This window comes from Nerophis lumbriciformis, linkage group LG39, assembly GCF_033978685.3.
Source record: "Nerophis lumbriciformis linkage group LG39, RoL_Nlum_v2.1, whole genome shotgun sequence".
In the NCBI taxonomy this organism is placed as follows: domain Eukaryota; kingdom Metazoa; phylum Chordata; class Actinopteri; order Syngnathiformes; family Syngnathidae; genus Nerophis; species Nerophis lumbriciformis.
The window spans coordinates 6,622,501-6,648,083 of NC_084586.2; the positions used below are offsets into that span (position 1 = coordinate 6,622,501).

General features: G+C 41.7%; 1 protein-coding gene across 1 annotated transcript in view; it reads left to right on the forward strand.

Moving 5' to 3' along the window:
* The window catches only part of LOC133577650 (uncharacterized), a 117,966-nt gene that overhangs the window by 31,529 nt on the left and 60,854 nt on the right, over positions 1 to 25,583 (forward strand). The window contains exons 8-16 of the mRNA XM_061931618.1: positions 3,746 to 3,790; positions 9,059 to 9,112; positions 9,344 to 9,388; positions 10,327 to 10,380; positions 14,742 to 14,786; positions 18,125 to 18,178; positions 19,746 to 19,790; positions 25,166 to 25,219; positions 25,324 to 25,368. Of these exons, the coding sequence (XP_061787602.1) occupies positions 3,746 to 3,790; positions 9,059 to 9,112; positions 9,344 to 9,388; positions 10,327 to 10,380; positions 14,742 to 14,786; positions 18,125 to 18,178; positions 19,746 to 19,790; positions 25,166 to 25,219; positions 25,324 to 25,368 (441 nt within the window). The remainder of the gene's footprint in view (positions 1 to 3,745; positions 3,791 to 9,058; positions 9,113 to 9,343; positions 9,389 to 10,326; positions 10,381 to 14,741; positions 14,787 to 18,124; positions 18,179 to 19,745; positions 19,791 to 25,165; positions 25,220 to 25,323; positions 25,369 to 25,583) is intronic.

Genomic DNA, 25,583 nt, shown 5'->3' on the forward strand with positions numbered 1-25,583 from the left:
AATGGCTTTTCAGTATGTTGGTCCGGGTCACACAGAGGCGACACAGGCAGGGCCAAACCTCAGTCAGGCATTACAAGCCGCTCATCTCACCTTTCTGACTCCATGCCTCCTTTTTCCGCTGCGTCTGTTCCCATCGTCGGCAACTGTTGAACTTAACAAATCCATTGTTGCTGCCCCATAGTTGCTCTTCTAAATGTGGTTTGGACTTGTTTATATAATGTGCTTCAATCTGCCGTTGTCTCGAGCAAATGGAAATAGTTGTATCAAGTTCATTTTCCAATGGCTATTTAATTAATTGATTAGCTTCAAAGTACCTCTGTGTATATGTTTGGCTTGCTATTTATTGGCTGTATAGCAAGGTTGCACAAAAAATTTCCACAAACCTTTATGGACGGGTGTTACATGGGTCATGGAACCTGCTGTTAATATCATTATCTGGGGGTTATGAAATGGTAGTGATCCTCCAGATCCAGCAGATGGAGCTCGGTGGCGCCCACTTGGTAACACGTCTTACCACCACCTACATGACTTGAGTGGAACCCTGAACGTGATTATTTTCCGATAGGAATGTCAGTCTTATTTGAGGTGTGTTGTGTATAAATGTATTGTTTATAATTCTATAAATGAGGCTCCACTTACAGTATGTAGTTCAGTCTAATCAACCTAGCATCAATTTGTGGTTTTATAGAACAGAATAGAATTTATTGTCATTGAACTTAAAAAGTACAACAAAATTAGTTTTCAGTACAACCCGTCAAAGAACAGACAAAAAAAAACGAGCAACAATAAGCACATATTAGCACATACAGTATTTACGACACTCAAAAACTTGAGACTTACAATGGAGGTGGATTGGCATCTGGTCAAAGCAGAGCCATCAGAGAAGGGCGCTTCTACGTCATCGCTTGTACCGCGGGGGTGAAGCGGCAAAGGTCTGGGATGGGGTGTGAGGATGACGTGTGCATCTTTGTGTAGTAGTAGTCCATGGGTGCGTGATTTGGCCATAAGCCGGAAGGTTGCTGTGTTTGACATCACGGAACAGAATCAACATACCAGGTGTCTTTGAAGAAGGGGGAAGGGATTTCAGAGTGTCTTTCGCTGCAACGGTCTCACTGGGGTGTTTACTGCATGACCCCAATGCAGAGGGAGCCAAATTGTAGAAAATAATTGGTTTGGTTAGGCTGAGCAAGCACATTCCATATGTATTTATATAGATAAAATACATTTTACATTTAGTTTCAAGTGTATATAAGAGCTCAATGGTTTATTAATCATACCTGTTTATGCAAGATGTTTTTAGCAGGATGCTCCAGTTACAATTTCCATCTAGCTCAATAGCATTTTTCCTCCGCATTTACAAATACACTTCTGTGTCAAGTGCAATGTAAGAGGTGAGGTTTGACCAAAATTCTGCTGAACTCGTGCATGCATGCGGCCAGACGGCTGCTCTGGGCAACCAACTGGCCACATCCTGAAGAGCGATACTGTGTGTGCTCATTTGTAGCACCACAGAATCAACTCGGCATGTGTCTTTTATTCCATGTCCACCGGCATTTCTTGGGACATTGCTGGTTTTGGAAAAAAAGGTTTGAGGGAGTCGGGGCCAGGTGATGACTACTCATGTTTACAGGGTGCTACCGGCGGCGTTGTAAGCGTAAAGCATTCTTGTGGCTTGATTTGATTGAATGCACATGCTTGTGTTGTAAACACATGAAGACTGGTGGGAAACGTCGGTCTCATTAGCAAGCTCCTAATGACACAGATAAGAGTCTTTGATGGTCTAGCGGAGGTTAACTGTCATTAGCAGCATGAGTCCACAGCATGTACATTGCTAAGTAAACCTATATTGTTATCATTTATGTTCAGTTTGTATTTGCACGTTCTTCCACCTGCCGCTTCCCAAAAACAAGCTAAATCCATAGACCCATCAGCCAAACTCGACTCAGTCCTCACAGTATTTGACATGTGAAAGCGATTCAAGAAGCACCACGTGTGCTAAACAATAAGGCTTTCATACAACATTTGGAAAACACACTCTTGACTATTGCCGGCAGCTTTGACAGCGTACACATTTGTTGTCGGCCCGCCTCCTTGCCGAATGATGCACACCAGATGTCAGATACGGGGAGGACAGTTAAAGGTCTCCGATGGAAATACTTGACATGGACTAATGACACAGTGTCAATGCGCTGTTGGCTGATGGATGGCGGCAAAGTCAGCGGCTGGTATGAAGGCATGAGCAATTACGCTACACAATGACAAGAGAGCTGGCGTTTTAGGACTAAATGATTTGTCTGTAAGTAACATGACATAACACACTGAAGATTTATACCCTGGCCGATTTTACATCTGTCAAACAAGATTTTTTCAAGGCAAGAGACCAAGTTTAGATTTCCACTCATAAGTTAGTCACTTGGATAACTGTGACTAAATAAATAATTGTCACAAAATGTGGATGATAGGCAGGATACATAGTATTTTGCCAAAAATCTCATTGAAGTGTTGTAATTTATTTGAACTTTTCACATTACAGTCCACTTGCATTGTGGCCAGGCTAAATGAAATAAATTAGGTTTTGACAGCTAGTTACTTAGCAGAGAATAATAGTGGTGTGTGTCATATTTTACCCATTTTTCTCTGTACATTTACTTGCATTGTGTGTTAGTGATGTACGGATCGATATTGAAATATTGATACTGCCGATACCAGATCGTTATGCTCTAATATTGATTCTCAAACCAAAATATTGATACTTTTGATACCTTAGTTTTTTGAGATAATGCATATCATTAACATGAACACAGTGTTAAGTAACTACTGTAAGTCATTGACATCTTGTCTAAATTAATTGAGATTGGTGGGAACTACTTTTTCTTCCGCCTAGTTAAGTACTTCAAATGCAAGCGCAGTCATTTAGTCTGTCATTTGTTTATTTAAGATAATTACTGGCAATTAAAATGAGTCACTCACTCAGTATTGGACAGCGACAGGTGTATGGATCCTTTTATTGTAGGCTATACATACAGAGTTGAATATAAATAAGATAATGCATTCAGTGCAGAATAATGCCATCATTTGTTCCGCCCTGTGATTTTATGACGTTTGAAGATGAATACACTCCTTTTTACATTTTACCATACACACTAGGTATATTTGCACAAAGTATCGAATTGCTATCGCCAATACCAGCCTGAATTTTACTTCGTATCGGATCGGAAAGAAAATCAGAGGTATCGCACATCACTATTGTGTGTAAATTTGGCAGTGACCCCAGACAAATAGGGCTGCGGTGAGGGGAAATAAGTGCATTATCGCTCCCTACAGGACTGGAGTAGCACATAATTAACCATCAAGCAGCACATTTTAGATTATTTTTCCCTTCTGGTTGTTTTGCTTTACTCCCCTTTTTATTTCTCTCTTAGTCTGTCATTCTGACAAGCCATCTTAAGGAGAGTGGCTTAACTTTTGAGCTCGTTGCGGTCTTTCCCCTCATTGGAAATTCTGATCCCTGGATGAGAGTTGTGGGTTCACTCCTTACATGTGGCACCAAAATGGTTTGACAACATGAACACTTCGCTCATCATCCCCACCAATGAGGACTGTCACTTTTTTTCCAAGAAGTTTTGACTCTCTCTCTGTGTGTGGTGTGTTTTCTTTCACCTGCCTGTTTCCACTCACTTGTTTATGCTTCAGTTCAATGTCCATGTCTCAGTCATCTCTTTTTGTGTTTTCTTTTCCTCTTTAGGGACAGAAAGGTTACCCCGGTCCACCTGGTCTCCCCGGAGAATCCGTGAGTAGATTTCTCCATTTCAAAGCTCCCTACTTTTCCTTGTAGTATCCCAACATCTGTAGGCTGAAATGCTCCCATATGCACACACGTCTAACGATACAAACCATGGCAACCATAGAAACATTCACATTTTCCTCTGAGTCTGTATGTTTTTATGTACTGTACTTGTGTACTCGCACAATGCCTGCAAGCCAAGCAGCCATGCTGAGGAGATTAGCTAGTGATGGTGCAGAGAGACATCTGGCCAAAGCGCCGTGCTGTAATGATGCTATCCAGGATATCAGGAAGTGATGCCAAACAAAGAGAACCATGAACAAGCCAAATGGGTCACCAGTGACACACTCTCAGCCATCACACAGCTGTTTTTTAGGACCCATCTCCCCCTTCTGGACCGGCTAGGTCGTGTCATTTATCTTACAAAACTCTGCACTTGTCCGATTCAACCGGTGGTAAAACTCTGTTCAGTTAACTCTTGATTTTGCAAATGGGAGGATTTGTGGCGGTTTGGTGGAGCTGGGGAGCACTATTTTGAGAGCGGGGAATCCAGCGCTCTGTCCAAAGCAATTTGCAGGCCGTGTGGATCATGCTACTGTTAGTATTAAAGAAAAGCTTTAGTCAGTGGGAGCAGAGTGGAACATTCTCCCCGCTGTCATACGCTTTAAGTAAGAGCCTGCCGGAGACGTCAGCGGTTCAGGGAGTTCCCAAACTTGTCATCATGCTTTGCTTCTTTCTGCTGATCCTCGTCCATCTTCAAACGCCCCCCATTTTCCCACCACAGCGGCTGCCGCTCGACTCTGAATCACCATTGAGCCTCCGCACTCACATTACTGTCCAGTTATTATTGTGATGACTCTGTTGGATTACAGTATGACACACAGTAGGCTGTGTTCCTCCCCTCCTGAATCAGAGTAAGGACTATCAGGAATAGCTCAGCTCAAGACATTAAAGCCCCTGTTTCCAACAAGCGGTACCAACTCGGTTCAGGTCATTATATTATTGCATATTTTTTTCCGGTGTCATTTCACTTTATAGCACACTTTGTTGGAGTAAGCGTGGTATAATTTTCTTCTGTAGAATGAAGCGAAGCAGGCCATGGTCATGGCTTTGCCAACAGAGCATTTACTTTACAATGTAGTGTGAAAAATTCAAGGAGTCTTCCTTGTCATTCTTTTTTATATTTACAGGAGAAAAGAACAAAATTAGTTGGATAAATCCTGGTAAACAGACAAAATAAGTACCGTAATGTCTGGAATATAAAGCACACCTAAATATAAGCCGTACCGACTTAATTTTTAGCCCTACAAGTTCATAAGCCGCAAGTGTACACATTATTCAAAATGTTTCGTACCTGTTGTGTATTGCGAATCTGCATAAGTCCCACAAATTTAATGTAGGCATTACGGATATATTAATAAAACAATCTTCCCTTCCTTCATACTTCCTCCAAATAAGCCGTTTGGAATTTGCTCTGTCCTGTAACGTTTTTTTCACCGTGACGTCAGCGGATTATCCATATATTGTATAAATCTAACCAAAGCGCTTTGCACGAGTCCGCCATCGAAGTCCACGCTTTAGTCAATAAGTGCCTTCTTTTTCGCTGTACTCTTGTTATGGGGAATACTGGCTTGTACATGCACATGAATCCTCTGCTGTTGCCAATTCTAATACAAAGTAGCGTATAGCTCGAACTTAATCTGCCAGTAGACTACATACGGAAGCACTAAAAACTACAACAAAGTTGGCGGGGAGAAAACACTGTCAAAGTGGAGGCACGTAAATAAGACTGCTCACAAAACGGCACATCCTAAAGAGACGGTCAGAAAGCAGCTTGAAAACGGTTTGTAAAACATAATCTACAAAGTTTTGACCAAAGAACCTAAATTACACGTTATGTAGACCACAAGGAAGTGTTTTAAATGTTGAAACATCATAATATGGCCCCTTTAACACAGGCGCTTCTTTCACAAATTTAACAAAAGACAGTGCCTATAACACAGCAAAGAGAAGCGTACCAGAGAGGTCAATAAGCGTGATCTTCGTCCTTCTCCTCCCCCTACACGCTGGGGTTGCCTTCTTCAGTGTCAAAGTCGAGGGGACCGTCTTGCATTTTTAGGCCTCGTTTTTGCTCGTCTTGAAGCGGTTCGCCTCTGTGCTTGTGCCTTCTTTTTTTGCGTGCCGCGGTCCAACCTTTTGGTGCCCGTTGGTGGTGGTGGATTTTGGTTCCGTACGGTGGTTGTTTCCTTTTTCGATTGCCAGGGCGATCGTCCTTGGCTTTTTGGGCTGTGTTGTGTTTCCTCCATGATAAGGGTGAGTGTATAATGCGCTAAATGGCTGAATGAATGATCATGAGAGTGCATTTCATTGAATTGAATTGGTTCACGGTGACCCGTCAGCAATTTCATTGGTCTGATGTGACGAGGCTAGATTTATTGGTGGCATGTAAAGTTTGTGAACCCCGGGAAAATCCATAATTTAGCCGTAGCATTGTATAAAGTGCAGGGTTCAAAACGTGGGAAAAATGTAGCCAATTATAGGACGGAAATTACAGTTAACAAAAATAGCATAAACACATTTTTCTGAATTAAAACGGCTTGAGATAACATAAATTTAGAAATACAGTGAAACCCGTTAATGATGACGCCCCTCGGACTGGTTGACCCCATGGCCGTTATCACCATTGAGGACACCGTGGTCATGTCCTCGGTATTTTTTTAAGTGACAAAAAGAAGATGATATGACTGACTGCAAATGTACTTTGTGCAGGACATTGTGTGTGCTGTACATCACTCTGCGGTGTATCGTCCTCTCACAATATACGATCTTTGGTCATGCACATCCGGCTACAACTACAGCAACGTAACACATTGAAGTCCCCTTTACTATAAATTTAATCCGATTTGAAATGTACTGTTAACATAACATTAACATTAAATTGTACTGACGTAACTAATGTTGATTTTACCTGAATGAAATTGATGTGAAACCCTGTCGGGAAAATACCCTTCTCATATTACCCAGGTTCTGCTCACAGACATCAAGCCCACCTGCCCTAAACTTAGCTGTGCGTAGGTTTTCGCGATCCGTGGGGGAGCCCGTTTTGTGTAAAGACGCACATGTCAAATGTAAATTATTGGATGACAATGCGCTTCATATAAAATTTTATTCCAAACATAGTGCTGACGACATCATCCTCCGTCACTAATAAGAATATGGTAACAAAGTTCTCTCTTGGACTTCCGCTAGCTCTCGTGTTGTGCATCATTAATACCCAGTTGCCATAAAGAAGGTTGTGGGTTTGATCCACGCTCATAATTGAAAATATAGTAAGATTTATAGTTTGTTTTAATGATGTTAAAATTGTTTGTTTCGCTAAATAAACGTTAGCATATTGTTAAAAAAAGTGGACTGTTACAAAATCATGCTGATTGTCAAAGATATGAGATAATATAACGTGATAGTTCTACATCAATGAAAGCGTTTGTTATTCTGGAAATTCATTGTGTTGTTCAAGGTAATAATATTTACATGGTGGTGGGATACACTTCATTTCAGCCTTTCTAAGCTCCTGTTAGACCACCAATGTTTGACCTCAGTCTTAGTCAAATCCTAGGTGACGCATGTCGACATAAGCAGTCAAAATCAGCCATCGCTTAGAGACATAATGAGAATAAGTGAAGGATTTGTTGACAAGGTTTTCCTCTAGTTGTGCATTTTTAAAATAACGTTTAGTTATTTTATGATATCGTGTACTCTGAATTTTAGGCCACCGAAAATGGCCCAAAGTTGCATTATTCGGTTTTTAACCAAATACTTTGAAACAACACAGTCTGGAGTGAAGTGAGTGGTGTGGACTTACCTCATAATATATCGGAAAAAGACCCGCGGACAGCAATCTGCAAAACGTGCTATGTGGTAATATCAAGAGGGGGTTCTTGTGCAAAGATTTTCTTGACTTTGGGTTTAATCACCTGAAATCCAATATAATGAATCCAGAATAATCTTATCTGATAGCTGCTGCGGTAATTTGGTTGTATATCTTTAGTACAGTAACAATGAAGTTCTTGTACATACAAAATTCTAATTGGTATATTTTGTTTGTTGCTATGGTAGAATTCGGGTTTATACTGTCATGCTTTTAATTTGAAGCTTACTTTGCTCTGAACAGGAAGTCACTTTTTGAATGTTTTAATGCTATTTAACGACACAGTGGTTATGTTGCTGCTTAGTAATCATGATGAAGTTAACAATACTACAACAGATGTCGACATAAACAGACCTATTTTATAGAACTGACTCTTTTGGCTCTCCCATTTTATGTCAACACTGTTTTGCGCACTGTATAATAAAGAGTGGTTTTACTCCCAGTCTGTGCAGGGAAACCTACCCTTCCAGAGTCACAGCTGTTTTTTCAAATATAACGATCCTGCTACTGATGCATTGAGAAAACGACACCAATATTTATGATATTTGTGCCTCTATGTTTGTGTGTGTTTGTGCTGCACTCCCACTTGGCTTGGAAATTGGAAAAAGTTTACTGCAGGAGGCATCAGATGTTAATAATATTTGGCATTGGAGAGGATGTTCGATTATAACCGCAAACATAATTGATAATGCTAAATATTTCTGGTGAAATTATGTTGTTATAAAGGTATTATTAATGGTCAACCACTAACTCGGGGGTTCTTAACCTTTTCCTCTACAGTTCAATAATTATCTCTAACCTTGTCAAAGGATATGAAAGCTTGTGTTAATCACAAAGATTATTATCTATTTAGCACATTAACTTTAGGCTTAGGTCAGACTGATTAGAAAAATTAGTACGAACCAAATATACTGCATAAGAAGGGAGTCCTAATTAAATGCCAAAAAGTAAACTGGCGTACAATTACGCTGTGCTAAAATAAATAAACTACATTGATAATGAGTATGTTTCTTAAATAAACTGTCAATAAAATTAAAGTTTGTTTGATATTGACATTGCTGCCACAAGTGGTGGAAAAGTGTATTACAACTGAGTACTTCTGCGGCCCAGAAACAGATATTTTTTGACGGCTTTCTAGTGGGCGCACTTGGCCCTGTGGTTAAGAAACACTGCTCTAAATCAATGAATAGTTTCTAAACATTTAAGTGTGTTAATTAAATGTGAATTTCCCATGGTTAGCAATAGGGCGGAACGGCTTGCAGGCCTGTGTGATGCTTGGGTGTTAATTGCACTGGTCCTTTTCCCTGCACCTCCTCACCCCTCTCTTGTCACTTTCCCCCCTGCAGGGAGAGCAAGGTCCAGTCGGAAGCCCAGGTGCCAAAGGTTATCCTGGCAGGCAGGTGCAGTAAATCCTCTGCTGTGACTGGTACAGTTGTAGTCAAAGCCAAATGCAATTAGGTCGTGTTGAACAGCTGACCCTCTGTGTGTGTTTGTGTGCGTGTGTGTAAATACTACTTTGAGGTGTTGGGAATAGTGGGCCACAAACAACACAAGCGAGCTTATTTATTCCTTGCGTTTATTCCACATTACACAAGCCAACCATGTGTTGAACTACAATGTTTTATTTACAGGGTCTACCTGGGCCAATAGGACCAATGGGGCCCAAAGGCGTGCGGGTAAGTTAGCCCCTGCCCTTCAAATGTGTCTTGAACATAATAAATTACTAACTTAGCCTTCGACAAATATGCGTCATGTGGACAGCTTATTGACACTTTTACTGCGCCGTACTTTCAGGAGTCGTTCAGGAACACATGTTATGTCTAATTAGAAGTTGCGAGCCATCGGTATGCTTCCCATAAGGCCCAGGAGTGCACATACTTGGTGCAGGCGTGTGCACGTGGGTGCGAAATCCACATGAGAACGTGCACTTATGTAATGCGTCTTTGCACACAAACGCACAGTCATGCACGCTCACACTGGCTTTTTGTGTGCGTCTATTTATAGATACTACTACTCTAAGGCTGCTTCCTCGTATTCCTTCGCATCTAAACGAGTGGCTGCACTAAATAAGCCACACAAACAGTTATGTGAATCTTGTGTTCCCATAAAGTCGTCTTTATCAGACCCTCTTGGCCGCGCCGAAACCTCCCCTGCCCCCACTGGCTGGAATTTCCTGTTTTGAGCTGCGTATGAGGTCCTGCTGTCTTAAGGAGGCATTCTAGTCCTCTCTCTCTTTCCTACTCTGTCACCTATCCACACATCCTTCACGCTCCTATACGTACGTAGATGTGTTTCTGCGTGCGCGTGTTGCTCTCACTGTCGACTGTTGTGTTTGTGTCTCCCCCTGCACGGACGGCGCTGTGCGACACCCGGGCCATCTTCAGAGATCCCTGGCGTGAGGGTATGTGCCCTTGGACTACATCGTGGAAGCCAGCACCATGCAGTCCATGGGCATATACACTTGCCTCATGGCTTGGTTCTTCACGGAGGCCCTCCCTTAACCATGCAGGACCCTGAATGTCTCCCTCATTTGCATTCATTGCATTGCGATAACTTACCCGGTATCCCCGCTCTTTCTCTCTCAACCTTGTCCTCTTATCCCCTACCCCTACAGGGCTTCATTGGAATCCCCGGGCTTTTTGGCCTCCCTGGGCCTGATGGCGAAAGAGTGAGTGCTTTTGTCATTGTTTCTCAAGTTGAAATCACACAAAAAAGCAAAGACAGCATGTGAAGCTGGCAATGAGAGGACATGAGTTTTTTCTGTTATTCAGCGGTCTTATTGATGTTGTCCCAAGTAGACCAGGAAGATCGTATTCAATTAATCACCTAAACATTTTACATTGCATTATGGTCCAATGCTAGTAGGCTAAAGGGTGGAATAGCACCCCCTATGGCAGGGGTAGGGAACCTACGGCTCTCGAGCCAGATGTGGCTCTTTTGATGACTGCATCTGGCTCTCAGATAAATCTTAGCTGACATTGCTTAACACGGCTGAGATAGGCTCCAGTGCCCCCGCGACCCCAAAAGGGAATAAGCGGTAGAAAATGGATGGATGGATGGATAAGTAACGAATAATTCCGCTGGTAATCACAGTGTTAAAGGGGAACATTATCACAATTTCAGAATGGTTAAAACCATTAAAAATCAGTTCCCAGTGGCTTATTATATTTTTTGAAGTTTTTTTCAAAATTTTACCCATCACGCAATATCCCTAAAAAAAAGCTTCAAAGTGCCTGATTTTAACCATCGTTATAAACACCCGTCCATTTTCCTGTGACGTCACATAGTGAATACAAACAAACATGGCGGAAAGAACAGCAAGATATAGCAACATTAGCTCGGATTCAGACTCGGATTTCAGCGGCTTAAGCGATTCAACAGATTACGCATGTATTGAAACGGATGGTTGTAGTGTGGAGGCAGGTAGCGAAAACGAAATTGAAGAAGAAACTGAAGCCATTGAGCCATATCAGTTTGAACCGTATGCAAGCGAAACCGACGAAAACGACACGACAGCCAGCGACACGGGAGAAAGCGAGGACGAATTCGGCGATCGCCTCCTAACCAACGATTGGTATGTGTTTGTTTGGCATTAAAGGAAACTAACAACTATGAACTAGGTTTACAGCATATGAAATACATTTGGCAACAACATGCACTTTGAGAGTGCAGACAGCCCAATTTTCATCAATTAATATATTCTGTAGACATACCCTCATGTCAGCAGGCCAGGGAAACTAGGGTCGATATTCTTCTCTTGATCATCTTCGGTGGCATAAGGGACGGTGTGAGCCAAGACATCCAGGGGGTTTAGCTCGCTCGTCTACGGGAACAAACTGCCGCCATTGCTTGCCATGCTACCGAGGTCCTTTGTCCCTGAATAGCTCACACACTCCGGCAGATTCAATGAGGGTCTGGCGGCAGATTTCTTTGACTTTATCGTTGGAAATGTATCTGCTTTGAGTGTCGCAGGATATCCACACATTCTTGCCATCTCTGTCGTAGCATAGCTTTCGTCGGTAAAGTGTGCGGAACAAACGTCCAATTTCTTGCCACTTTCGCATCTTTGGGCCACTGGTGCAACTTGAATCCGTCCCTGTTCGTGTTGTTACACCCTCCAACAACACACCGACGAGGCATGATGTCTCCAAGGTACGGAAAACAGTCGAAAAAACGGAAAATAACAGAGCTGATTTGACTCGGTGTTTGAGAAAATGGCGGATTGCTTCCCGATGTGACGTCACAACGTGACGTCATCGCTCCGAGAGCGAATATTAGAAAGGCGTTTAATTCGCCAAAATCCACCCATTTGAGTTCGGAAATCGGTTAAAAAAATATATGGTCTTTTTTCTGCAACATCAAGGTATATATTGACGCTTACATAGGTCTGGTGATAATGTTCCCCTTTAAAAATAACGTTCAAATTTAAAAACATTCTCATGCATTTTAATCCATCCATCCGTGTTCTAGCGCACCTGTTCAAGAAGTCGCATTAATGGTAAGAAGTATTTTATTTATTATTGGTTAGCTTCAGAATAACAATGTTATTGAAAAGAATAAGAGACTTATTATACTCTAAAAATGTTAGTTTTACTTAAAAATGCACTTATTTAGTTGTATTCAGTGTTAAATAATATTGGTAACACTTTAGTGTGAGGAACATATTCTAAGTAACAAAGACTTAATTAAGAGTTATTTGGACACTAGGGGAACATATAAGGGTTAGGGTTACTAATAAGCAATAATTCTGAGGTTATTGAGGGAAGACTCTTAGTTAATAGCTTACTGGTTGTATAATAAGGCCATGCCGAATAAGGCATTAATAAGTACTTAATAATGACTAATTAAGAGACAATATGTTACTAATTTGCATGTTAATAAGCAACTAATTAATGGTGAATATGTTTCCCATACTAAAGTGTTACTAAAATATTATATGGCTCTCACGGAAATACATTTTACAATATTTGGCTTTCATGGCTCTCTCAGCCAAAAAGGTTCCCGACCCCTGCCCTATGGTAATGGAAGCATGTCCATTGTATACTGGTGCAACACTCAAAAGCTCTGTTTCAATCTTCCGTACTTACACTTCAATAAGCACACTGTGTACAATTTTGAGTGTACTGCTGTCCCTAATCCTTTACTGGAGTTGTAAATGTATGGGAAGTTAGAGCGTAGTATTTACCCGTTTTTCTCAGTCACTCCACTTACATTGCATAGCCAACTTTTTGATGGTTGAAGGGGATTTGGGTCCATCGCCGCACACTCACCATTCATGGCATTTTGCGCGCAACATCCGGGCACTGACGTCGTACTGCCATTTATCATATTTTTGTGGAAGACTGCAAATTGAAACACCGCCTAGTCCCTTTTAATGTCTGGGTTGGCAGCTTAAAGTGAACATTAGCGTGATTCACCCGATACATACCGTAATTTCCGGGCGTTAGAGCAATCCTAAACATAAGCCGCACCTACTTAATTATGGACCGAATTTTCTTTCGTACATATATTGGCTAGAAGCTGCAGAGTCCACATTGAAACATGTACACATATTCTTCGGTGTGTGAGTTGAAGGCACTCTGGGTTTCTTCATCCGCAGTTTTTAGCTTTTACTTTCGTCTCAAGGTTGGTCACCACTGGACTTGTGCCATCTCTTTTGGCGTGCGGCGATCCGGTCTTTCAGAGCCCGCTAGTTGTGTTGTATTTCCGTTTTGTGTCACAACTCTGTTTCCTATTTTGATGGCCGAGTCGATCAGCTTTGGCTTGGGGGCTGCGTTGTGTGCATTTTGTTGTGTCTTCGCCATGATGAGAGTGAGTGCATAACACGCTAAATGGCTGACTGAATGATTGTGTGAGTGTGTTTGACTTAAAGGGGTCATATAATGTTTAGTTTTTTTTCTACATTTAAAACACTTTCTTGTAGTGTACATAACATGTAATGGTGGTTAAAAAATAATGTTTTACAGACCATCTTAAAGCCGTTTTCTCACCGTCTTTTCAGGATGCGGCGCTTTGTGGACGGTCTTATTATTTACGTGCCTCCACTTCGACAGCGTCTTCTCCTCCCCAGCCATGTTGTAACTTTTGGCGCTTCCGTATGGAATCTACTGACAGATATAAGTTCGTACGATATGGTACTTTTTATTAGAAGTAGCAACAGCGGAGGATGCATGTGCATGCACGAGCCAGTCTGCCCCACCACAAGAGGATTAAGAAAAAGAAGGAGCTCATTGACTACAGTTTTGGACTACAATGACGGACCGGGCAAAGCTCTTTGAGTAAATCTCCACCATATGTGGATAATCCGCTGAAGTCATAACTCAGATTGGGCAAATCCCAAAGTGCTCATTTGGAGTAATTATGAAAGAAGGCAAGATTGTTTTATAGATATCACCGCCATACCTCCATGGTTTGACTTAAAATTTTCGGGACTTTTGCAGATCCCAAATACACAAAAAACGATACCAATAGGTAAGAAAAGTTGGTTTTGCATAACAGGTCCCCTTTAATGTGAACAATTTCATTGGTCCGCCAATCCCCATTTGTCAATTTCATCATTCTGATGTGACGTGGCTAAATTTATTGGTGGCATGTGAACCATTGAAAAATCCATAAATTGGCTGCAGCATTGTATAAACCGCAGGATTCAAAGCGTGGGAAAAAAACGATGGCTTAAATTACGGTAAATACCCGCCAGCCCACTTCATTTGAACTGTCTGAAGTCATCAGGGCATCTAAATCACCAGGTAAGTAGCATACTTAGGACATGCTGCAGGGGGTTCGCGTCAGTACAGGGAAGTCATCAAGCCTTCCGAAAATGCCAGCACGTACTTAAGAAAATATCTTATCTCAGGATCTTTTTATTGAACTCATATTTGCACTATGAAGGCTTGTTCCATCCATGTCTGTGGGGATGCCATTAATGATCACACAACATGATGTGGTTGGAATCAAACTTTTTATCTTTCTTTGTTTTTTTGTCTTTTCTTCTTTCACCCACCGTCTTTTCTCTCTTGTTTTGACTTCCAGGGCATTCCCGGCGAACCAGGGAAGAGGGGCAAGATGGGTAGGCCGGTAAAGTTTTGTCTCAACATACTTTACAGATGATGTGTCATGATGCAATGAATGCTTGGATGAGTTGGGAGAGAGTCACACATGTCAAACAGCATTAAGTTCCTTTCAGTAGATTCTCAGTCCATTCCTTGGCTCATACGAAAAGGCACCAGTGCCAACATCTACCCGCGTAGAAATGTATAAAGTCTGCATGTTACTTCATTGTTTCAGTCAGCCCAGTGTTTCCAGGCCTGTCAGAAAGGTTAGTCAGGGTCGAGTCCCGGCCGTTGTGCACCGAGGTTGTGCTCGCAACAAGAAAAAGCCTTTGTTGACGTGAAGGGGCTCTGGGCCATCTGGAGGAAGCTGTTGGTTCTGCCATATGTGTCAGTTATAGATCACCTTGACAGCACCTTTCAAAAGGTTTCCCATGCAGCCTTTAACATATCAACACATTACTTGTTTAATTTTGGGGTAAATGGCTCATTGATTGAGCAAAAACATCTCCACTTGAGCACTTGGCTGTCAGGCCTCTTACCCCCGGGGTTTTTTCAGGCCGTTTAGTAGATTGGTGGAAACAGGGAATTCATAGTCGTCGTCCTTTGTGAAATGGCTGAAAACGGTATCACGTCATAATTATTGATAGATTTTATGACCTATCGAAAAAAAGGAGCATGAGAAAAATTTATGAAATGTAAACATTTGTATTTAAAATGTAACATTCCTCTGATTATAATCCCCTCAGCTATTAAAGCAGAAAGGAAATGTCAACACAAGCATGGAAAACACTCAAGCAATGTCAAACAAAATTCCAAAATTACATTAAACACTTAATAACTTCTCAAAAATAATGTGCAAAAATAAGGAATACGTGAAAAATACTTAATAAAGTGTAACAAAGTGTGAAAATGTAAACATAGACAAACCTGAGAAGTAGTATTTTCGGCAGGTTTAGTGCCATTGTACTGGCGCGGCTAAGGTGATGTTGTGTTACTAATTACGCGCGCCTTGGTCTGACTACGTTCCGTTTTTTAAAAATCCAAAAAAAACTGCCACAATGTCGAGGTGACTTTTCCTGTTTTATTCACAATGTCTTTGCTCTCTGCAGAACTCCTTTTTAGTTTCTCTTCTCACTCCATGCAAAGAATCAACCGCGGGACAACAAGACGGTGCAACCAAACGTGATAGTTGATACTGTTACCTGATTGGCTGTTAGTGTGTCACTCCCACTGATCAGTGATCACTTCTTGTATTGATCGGTTAGCGAGTGCCCTTTGTTCATGCAACCAACCCTTGCTTTGCCACTTCCTGTTTCTTCCGACAAAGAAAAACATATATATATCAAACGTTTAATCGAACGCATTTTTCATTGATAGTAATTACGTGTTTGTCACAATATATATTAATATCTTTTTATCGCCAAGCCCTAGTACTACATAGATTGCAGTAATAGTTGGTGGTGAACTTTAATAAAAAAATAAATTGACGTTTAACTTTCACAATATTCTTAGTACCTAACCACTGTTAAGCGACATATAAAATATTACAGACAGTTGTAGGATGCCCCTGTTATACATTGTGGTTGAATGACCATGCATTGCGGGTTTGGTCATCCTGCACGTCATCTTCTTCACGTGCACGTTGTTGTACTTGTAAGCATCTCACAGTTTCACTCTTTACGAGGGGCCCGCATGCTGACTTGACGTAAAAGCAGAGATACACTTAAGCCTCATTGGACTGAGTTCAATTAATAGTTAAAGTGCTGTAGTTGGAAAGGCCCTTCAACCCCCCCACACACACACATTTAACTTGTACAAAAAGCAATGACAGCGGCATGAATCATCTTTTGTGGGTAAACTTCATGCGTCATTCATGTCTGCTGTACTTGTACTGCGCTACGAATGTGAACTCTAAACTCTTTAAGTCTGCGCGAGGCAGAATCCTGCTGACGCTGCATCGATATGTTGTTGGAGGGCTTACAGATACCCCGAAAGAGTACAATAGCATCATTCAGACATGGATGTTTGGATTCTCTTTTTTTTTTTTACATGCTATTGCAATAGAACCTGTAAAGTTGCACGCCCTCGAGGAAATTGAAAAAGAATATGACTTTAAAGATGCACAATTCTTAGCAGTTCAATGACTTCGGGCAGATTTTGCTTGTGTTAAAATTGCGCGTACAGTAAAGGTTTAATGAGGGCAGATGTTTGACAGGGGAACAGATTATTTTAAAAGCTGGTCAAGTCCTAGCTCTGGCAGAGGTCCGGAATGAATTGTGTTGGACCTTTGTGGTTCCGCTGTTGTCAAACAAGTTTAAAAAATATCTTTTAGTCAGCAGATCTTCATCTTAGTCAAGCTCGGGGTTGAGACTTCCCGCTGTGTATCAAAAAGTCCACCATTGTCCCAATGAAATGCCATTTTCAGCATGAATCAATAGTAATTAGCGTTTTTTTATTTTTTTTATTTTTTTTATTTTAACAATGTGCAAGGCCCAGAATAGGGCAGGCCGGCCATAATAAGCCTTTCTAGATGTTCTGGGCTTAGAATGCATTGTGCTCTCTGCCTACGTGGCTTCTCTTTGCATTTAGCACAGCCCAGATTAGACTGCATTTAACGCTAAATAGCAACGCAGAGAGTAATCACTTGGCAGGCCCCCTCTCTTGTTGCACTTAGAAAAAAAGTATAATCAACTTAAATAGACTAGCTGGCCCTGGATACAGTGCCTCTAATGGGTCAGTTTGCGCTTACTTTGCATACTTCAAATTTTTTGACGTCTAATGTTGACCCGTGATTTATGGTTCATTTAATATGAAGCGTCCTGCAGACAACGCAAAGCAAAACAAGAAAAGGGAGTGAATGTTGCAATTGACTGTGTGACCAGAAACCCAACTCTCAATGAATGACAATGTTTGTGTAATTGTTGTTGCCAGCTCGTTAAAATGCGGACGCTTGGTCAGTAAAACGATGCACACTTCCTGCTATGATGACTTATTTCTCTAAATGGCAACAAGAGTTCAGAAGTCTTGTCATACTTACTTCAACCACTAGAGGATTTTTCCTGCATATTTCATAAGACCACTAGAGGGCATCTCAAACGTGACAAGATCATGTGACCAAGCTTCTCCATTCAACTAGTTGGGAACAAATGTCACTATAAACTATATAATACAAATAGTTTGCTATGGACAATGAATGTATTTAAAAGGTAGTAATATCTTAGCATGCGATTGTAACTGTTGTCTGTTGCCCCCTAGTGTTGAGAAACAGTTATTGCATGTTTGCTAAAGCAGAAAATAGACCAACATGTGTGTTTTTCTATCGTTTCCAATCCAAAGATAAAAACTACTCCCTCTCACATTTAGGGGTTTCCTGGGGACTTTGGAGAGCGAGGACCACCTGGGGCGGACGGAGAACCAGTAGGTCACGCGCACACACACCTGCATTAATGCACGCGTATGTTATTCATAAACTTCCAACATGGCTTATTTTTGTAAGTCACCTCATCAATGGCAGCACTTTATGGAAAACAACTACTTAAAATAAATCATATCAAAAGATTGAACCACGGGTGTCCAAAGTGCGGCCCGAGGTCCCTTTGCGGCCTGCAGCTCATTTTTATTATATATAATATGATTTTTTTTTTCATTAAAATTTAAAATAACTGGATGGATCTAAATTTGATCGAGAAATTTAAGCATTGAAAGTAAAAATAATATATTGATATGCATCCCCCGCGACCCCAAAAGGGACAAGCAATAGAAAATGGATGGATGGATTTATGACATATTTTTAACACTATTATTAGTAGGGGGTCTTTTGGATCCCCGTGACCTTAAGTCTGATGATTAAATTGTATTTGTTTTAACTGCCATTGCTCAAAAAATAACAATCAACCAAAAGCAACATTGTTATGAATTATTATATTATTATATTTCCTATTTAAGGCTCCAATTACTTCATATCAAATATTCCACTTTGAACATTTTTGGGAGGAAAATATTGCATATATTGTGTTTTTCCTATTAAATAAAAAGGGTTTTGACAAAAAGAGCATAAAAACATTACATTAATTTAAACTTTCTGTTAACGGACAGATCTGAAGTATAGATATTTAAGCATTGAAAATAATAATAAAAAAATATATATGACTTATTTTTGACACTTGAATGACTGAGACCCTTTTGGGTCCCTGGGTCCTTTAACATTCACCAACATTGAGGGAAGCCCTCAAGGTTACAAAATCTGTTGTAATGGTTTTCAAAATAAAATATATCAAAATGCTTAATTTTCTTTAGGGGGAAAAGTAATGTTAGGATATTCCATCCATCCATTTTCTACCGCTTGTCCCTCTCGGGGTCGCGGGGGGTGCACATGGGCGGAAGGCGGGGTACACCCTGGACAAGTCGCCACCTCATTGCCGGGCCAACACAGATAGAAAGACAACATTCACTCTCACATTCACACACTAGTGTCAATTTAGTGTTGCCAATGAACCTATCCCCAGGTGCATGTCTTTGGAGGTGGGAGGTAGCCGGAGTTCCTGGAGGGAACCCACGCAGTAACGGGGAGAACATGCAAACTCCACACAGAAAGATCCCGAGCCCAGGATATTAATCCACAAAAAACTGACAGCAGTGTCAATCATTGTTAGTTTTTGGGTATTTTGCACCAAACAAAATGGGATAATAGTGCAAATAATTGTGTTTGGTTGCTTTTCCTGATGACATTAGATGTAAAAAAGTATTACTAATAGGTGCCGTAACAAAGACAGATGGTAAACAAAGGGAAACATGCTCACCGCTCGCTCCACCTTCCCCCTTAGACACACACAAACAAGCACACAGGCTCCTCTTATAAGCGGCCTTAAACACTAAGCCACTCTTCTTAGCATGTTTTTTTAATTTTTTTTTTTAAAGCCAATAACCCCAGAAAAGTGCTCCTTTACTCTTCATCTCACGTGCTCCTTTCCTTCTCTTTGACCAGGGCCAGCTGGGAGCACCCGGTCCAAATGGAGTTCTCGGACTAATTGTGAGTAGTGGTTTTCTGTGCGCTCTGACCGCCTTTCCCCAAACATCCATCCCGTCAATGCTCGATTCAAAGGGAACCAGAAAATGCCTGCGTAAATAGAAGATTATGCGGGTGCGAGCGTCTGTGTTTAATAGGTTCACCGCTGTAGACAAACTGGAAAAAGTGGAAACTGGTGTTGGGTTGGAATCTGCGTTGGAATGACTTTTGATTAATAGTCAATCAAACCTAATTTAGCGAGTTCAACGTCTGTTTTAAGCTAGCTCGCCCACACACGCACCAATAGCCACGTAATGGTGTGTCTTGTCGTGTCCCGTTTTCACCCGCGCTCCTCCCGGTTTATTCTTGGCCATCGGCGGTGGCAGCAGGCCTGTAATTGGAGGCGTGTGATTACAGCTCTGCTCCCAGCTCTTTGTCCGCTGCAGCATCCATGTGACCAGCCTGGGTGCGCGCTGGGCTGCATTTAAAAATCCTTCTGCTGCGACTGCAGGCTGCTACCTTTGTCCAGGACGGGAGCGGTTCAGCCGAAACCGTAACTTGCTTAAGTTAGTCCCAACCACATCCACAAACCGTGTGGACCAACCAATCAAGTCTTGGTCCACTGTATTATTTGTAATACTAAATAAGTGCTTGCTTAAGCAAATGTCGACATACATAGTTAACTTAGAAAGCCAAAGAGGTAATTAGTCATTGTCCACATGTGTTGTACAAACCCTGTTTCCATATGAGTTGGGAAATTGTGTTAGATGTAAATATAAACAGAATACAATGATTTGCAAATCCTTTTCAACCCATATTCAATTGAATGCACTACAAAGACAAGATATTTGATGTTCAAACTCATAAACTTAATTTTTTTTTTGCAAATAATAATTAACTTAGAATTTCATGGCTGCAACACGTGCCAAAGTAGTTGGGAAAGGGCATGTTCACCACTGTGTTACATGGCCTTTCCTTTTAACAACACTCAGTAAACGTTTGGGAACTGAGGAGACACATTTTTTAAGCTTCTCAGGTGGAATTCTTTCCTATTCTTGCTTGATGTACAGCTTAAGTTGTTCAACAGTCCGGGGTCTTCGTTGTGGTATTTTAGGCTTCATAATGCGCCACAGATTTTCAATGGGAGACAGGTCTGGACTACAGGCAGGCCAGTCTAGTACCCGCACTCTTTTACTATGAAGCCACGTTGATGTAACACGTGGCTTGGCATTGTCTTGCTGAAATAAGCAGGGGCGTCCATGGTAACGTTGCTTGGATGGCAACATATGTTGCTCCAAAACCTGTATGTACCTTTCAGCATTAATGGCGCCTTCACAGATGTGTAAGTTACCCATGTCTTGGGCACTAGTACACCCCCATACCATCACAGATGCTGGCTTTTCAACTTTGCGCCTATAACAATCCGGATGGTTCTTTTCCTCTTTGGTCCGGAGGACACAACGTGCACAGTTTCCAAAAACAATATGAAATGTGTACTCGTCAGACCACAGAACACTTTTTCACTTTGTATCAGTCCATCTTAGATGAGCTCAGGCCCAGCGAAGCCGACGGCGATTCTGGGTGTTGTTGATAAACGTTTTTTGCCTTGCATAGGAGAGTTTTAACTTGCACTTACAGATGTAGCGACCAACTGTAGTTACTGTCAGTGGGTTTCTGAAGTGTTCCTGAGCCCATGTGTTGATATCCTTTACACACTGATGTCGCTAGTTGATGCAGTACAGCCTGAAGGATCGAAGGTCACGGGCTTAGCTGCTTACGTGCAGTGATTTCTCCAGATTCTCTGAACCCTTTGATGATATTACGGACCGTAGATGGTGAAATCCCTAAATTCTATGCAATAGCTGGTTGAGAAAGGTTTTTCTTAAACTGTTCAACAATTTGCTCACGCATTTGTTGACAAAGTGGTGACCCTCGCCCCATCCTTGTTTGTGAATGACTGAGCATTTCATGGAATCTACTTTTATACCCAATCATAGCACCCACCTGTTCCCAATTTGCCTGTTCACCTGTGAGATGTTCCAAATAAGTGTTTGAAGAGCATTCCTCAACTGTATCAGTATTTATTGCCACCTTTCCCAACTTCTTTGTCACGTGTTGCTGGCATCAAATTCTAAAGTTAATGATTATTTGCACAAAAAAAAAAGTTTATCAGTTTGAACATCAAAATATCTTGTCTTTGTAGTGCATTCAATTGAATATGGGTTGAAAATGATTTGCAAATCATTGTATTCTGTTTATATTTACATCTAACACAATTTCCCAACTCATATGGAAACGGGGTTTGTAATTAGGAATGGGTACAGAATACGGTACATTTTTTTGGCACCGATTCACGTAAAATTTAACGGTACCTGTGTTGCGCGTGACGTCACAAACCGGCTCTTTGCAATTCGGCACTCTGTAGACAATGTTGCAATTTTCAATGCCAGCAAAGCAATTGTCTCAAAAAAGACTTTAACGTTAGTAAAGTAATGCTCCACTTTTCTAAAAAAAAATGCGCTAGCTTGATGCTAAAATACATTGGCTTTACTATTGACATGCTACTGACTAGCATTAGTGATTTTACATGGCGATTTCAATGAAAACTACAACTATTATGCACGTTACAATCAAACAGTTGGTGTGTAATAAGTACAATACTTAGAGTATTACCACTTTTTAGGGCACAACAAAAGACTAGACAGCAAAGACTGAATTGACTAGTCAACCCACCATAAACTATACACTACTGGTCTTGCAACTGTAATTGCAACTTAGGGTCATACTTGCAAATGAGACTCCGAGATGTGATAATCAAACAAGATGCCACAACTGGACATTAGTTATCATAATCAGCTCATTTTTAAGTCTTGCAATTAATAGTGAAATTGTATTATCAAAAACAAGTAATATTTATCAACACATACAAAAGTTTTGTACCGTTGAGTACCTGTATCGATTCCCAGGTAAAGGAAATTGGTATTGTATCGGTTCAAATGTGAACGGTACCCATCCCGCGTTGTAATATTACTTCACACCCATAAGCGGCAACATAGCTACTGTCTAGTTACACACACATTAAATTGTGCACTTAGGGACTTCCTGTTCAGTGAAAATTAAACTTAAAAATAAAAGCATGGCTGTATTCACCTGGATTTTACCACAGCAACAGGGCCAGTTTCTCGCATAAACACTCGACTGGGGCATAAGAACCTGTTTACAACTTTCGAAATATGTGTTTTAATGTGGGTTTGTGACTGTTTTGAAATACTTACTAGGTCATAGTAAGCCCTAGCCCCTAGAGGCCACATATATATATACTTGTTTAGGGCCACAAAACCCTAGAGCCGGTTCTTCACAGCGAAGAACAGAATTCACACATTTATATATTTTTTTAGATTTGCAGACTCTAGATCTTAAAAAGAATAATGCATGTGCTAAAGCAGGGGTTTTTTGGGGGGTTTTTTTTACCTTGGGGCCCAACTTTTCCACTACAGAGAAGCTCGGGGGCCTCTCAAATATTAACACTGAATTAGTAATTACTTTTGCTTTTAATTGTATTCAATAATTATATCTAACCTACTTACAGTTTACAATTTTGTCAAATGATATGAAAGCATGTGTTAATCACAAAGATTATTATCAATGATTAGGTCAGGCTAATTACAAAATTAATTACTAATCAAATATACTGCATAATAAGGGACTCAAAAACTGATGAAAAATACATTTACATACAATTATCCATCCATCCATCCATCTTCTTCCGCTTATCCGAGGTCGGGTCGCGGGGGCAGCAGCCTAAGCAGGGAAGCCCAGACTTCCCTCTCCCCAGCCACTTCGTCCAGCTCCTCCCGGGGGATCCCGAGGCGTTCCCAGGCCAGCCGGGAGACATAGTCTTCCCAACGTGTCCTGGGTCTTCCTCGTGGCCTCCTACCGGTCGGACATGCCCTAAACACCTCCTTAGGGAGGCGCTCGGGTGGCATCCTGACCAGATGCCCGAACCACCTCATCTGGCTCCTCTCGATGTGGAGGAGCAGCGGCTTTACTTTGAGCTCCCCCCGAATGACAGAACTTCTCACCCTATCTCTAAGGGAGAGCCCTGCCACCCAGCGGAGGAAACTCATTTCGGCCGCTTGTACCCGTGATCTTGTCCTTTCGGTCATAACCCAAAGCTCATGACCATAGGTGAGGATGGGAACGTAGATCGACCGGTAAATTGAGAGCTTTGCCTTCCGGCTCAGCTCCTTCTTCACCACAACGGATCGATACAGCGTCCGCATTACTGAAGACGCCGCACCGATCCGCCTGTCGATCTCACCATCCACTCTTCCCTCACTCGTGAACAAGACTCCGAGGTACTTGAACTCCTCCACTTGGGGCAAGATCTCCTCCCCAACCCGGAGATGGCACTCCACCCTTTTCCGGGCGAGAACCATGGACTCGGACTTGGAGGTGCTGATTCTCATCCCAGTCGCTTCACACTCGGCTGCGAACCGATCCAGTGAGAGCTGAAGATCCTGGCCAGATGAAGCCATCAGGACCACATCATCTGCAAAAAGCAGAGACCTAATCCTGCAGCCACCAAACCGGATCCCCTCAACGCCTTGACTGCGCCTAGAAATTCTGTCCATAAAAGTTATGAACAGAATCGGTGACAAAGGGCAGCCTTGGCGGAGTCCAACCCTCACCGGAAACGTGTCCGACTTACTGCCGGCAATGCGAACCAAGTTCTGACACTGATCATACAGGGAGCGGACCGCCACAATCAGACAGTCCGAAACCCCATACTCTCTGAGCACTCCCCACAGGACTTCCCGAGGGACACGGTCGAATGCCTTCTCCAAGTCCACAAAGCACATGTAGACTGGTTGGGCAAACTCCCATGCACCCTCAAGGACCCTGCCGAGAGTATAGAGCTGGTCCACAGTTCCACGACCAGGACGAAAACCACACTGTTCCTCCTGAATCCGAGGTTCGACTATCCGGCGTAGCCTCCTCTCCAGTACACCTGAATAGACCTTACCGGGAAGGCTGAGGAGTGTTTAGCACAACAATTATGTTGTGCTGAAGTAAATATGTTTCTAACTAAATAATAAATAATGTTTCTTAAAGAAACTGTCAATAAAATTAAAGTGCAAATGAAAAAACAGCTTCACCTCTTTCGTCATAATTTTTGCGCTTAACTTAAGTATATTTTATCTGCCTTTGAACAAAGGCACAATTAAATGTGCAAGCAATGGTTAGTTTCACTTATGTCAACGTCAGTCAGTTAGAGGGTTGTCGACATGCATTCATTTGAAGAGTTATTCTCCGGTCTTCTCAGACTTCTTTGCAATTATCTACCACGACACAAATTCCCTGTGCAAACATGAGTTTGTCCCCTCTTCTGGTACCAGGGTGATATGGGACCTGTTGGAGAGATGGGCCTTCCAGGACCAAATGGACTGAAGGTAATCTTACCTGCACTCTCATGAAAACAAGGGATTCTGTTCAGAAATCAGAGGGTCTTCCTACAGTTTTGAAGTTCTAACCGCCCAGTCTGTGTTTCTTCCAGGGAGTGCCTGGAAATCCCGGAGAACCAGGACTGAAAGGTGATAAGGTGATCTAAATATTCCTGTTATTGGCCTGTGTTTGAGCAGCATGTGATGGATGTACTATACTCCTTTGCATCCTTATCTTGTCTGTCCCACCTGTGGACCTAGAGCATGCTTGATGCTTTTATATCATATAAGGCTCACTAAGTGATAATAAGCATGAGATATGCCTTTAAAGAAGTAAAGCAAGGTTTTGTCCAGTGTTGCATGAGTGAATTGG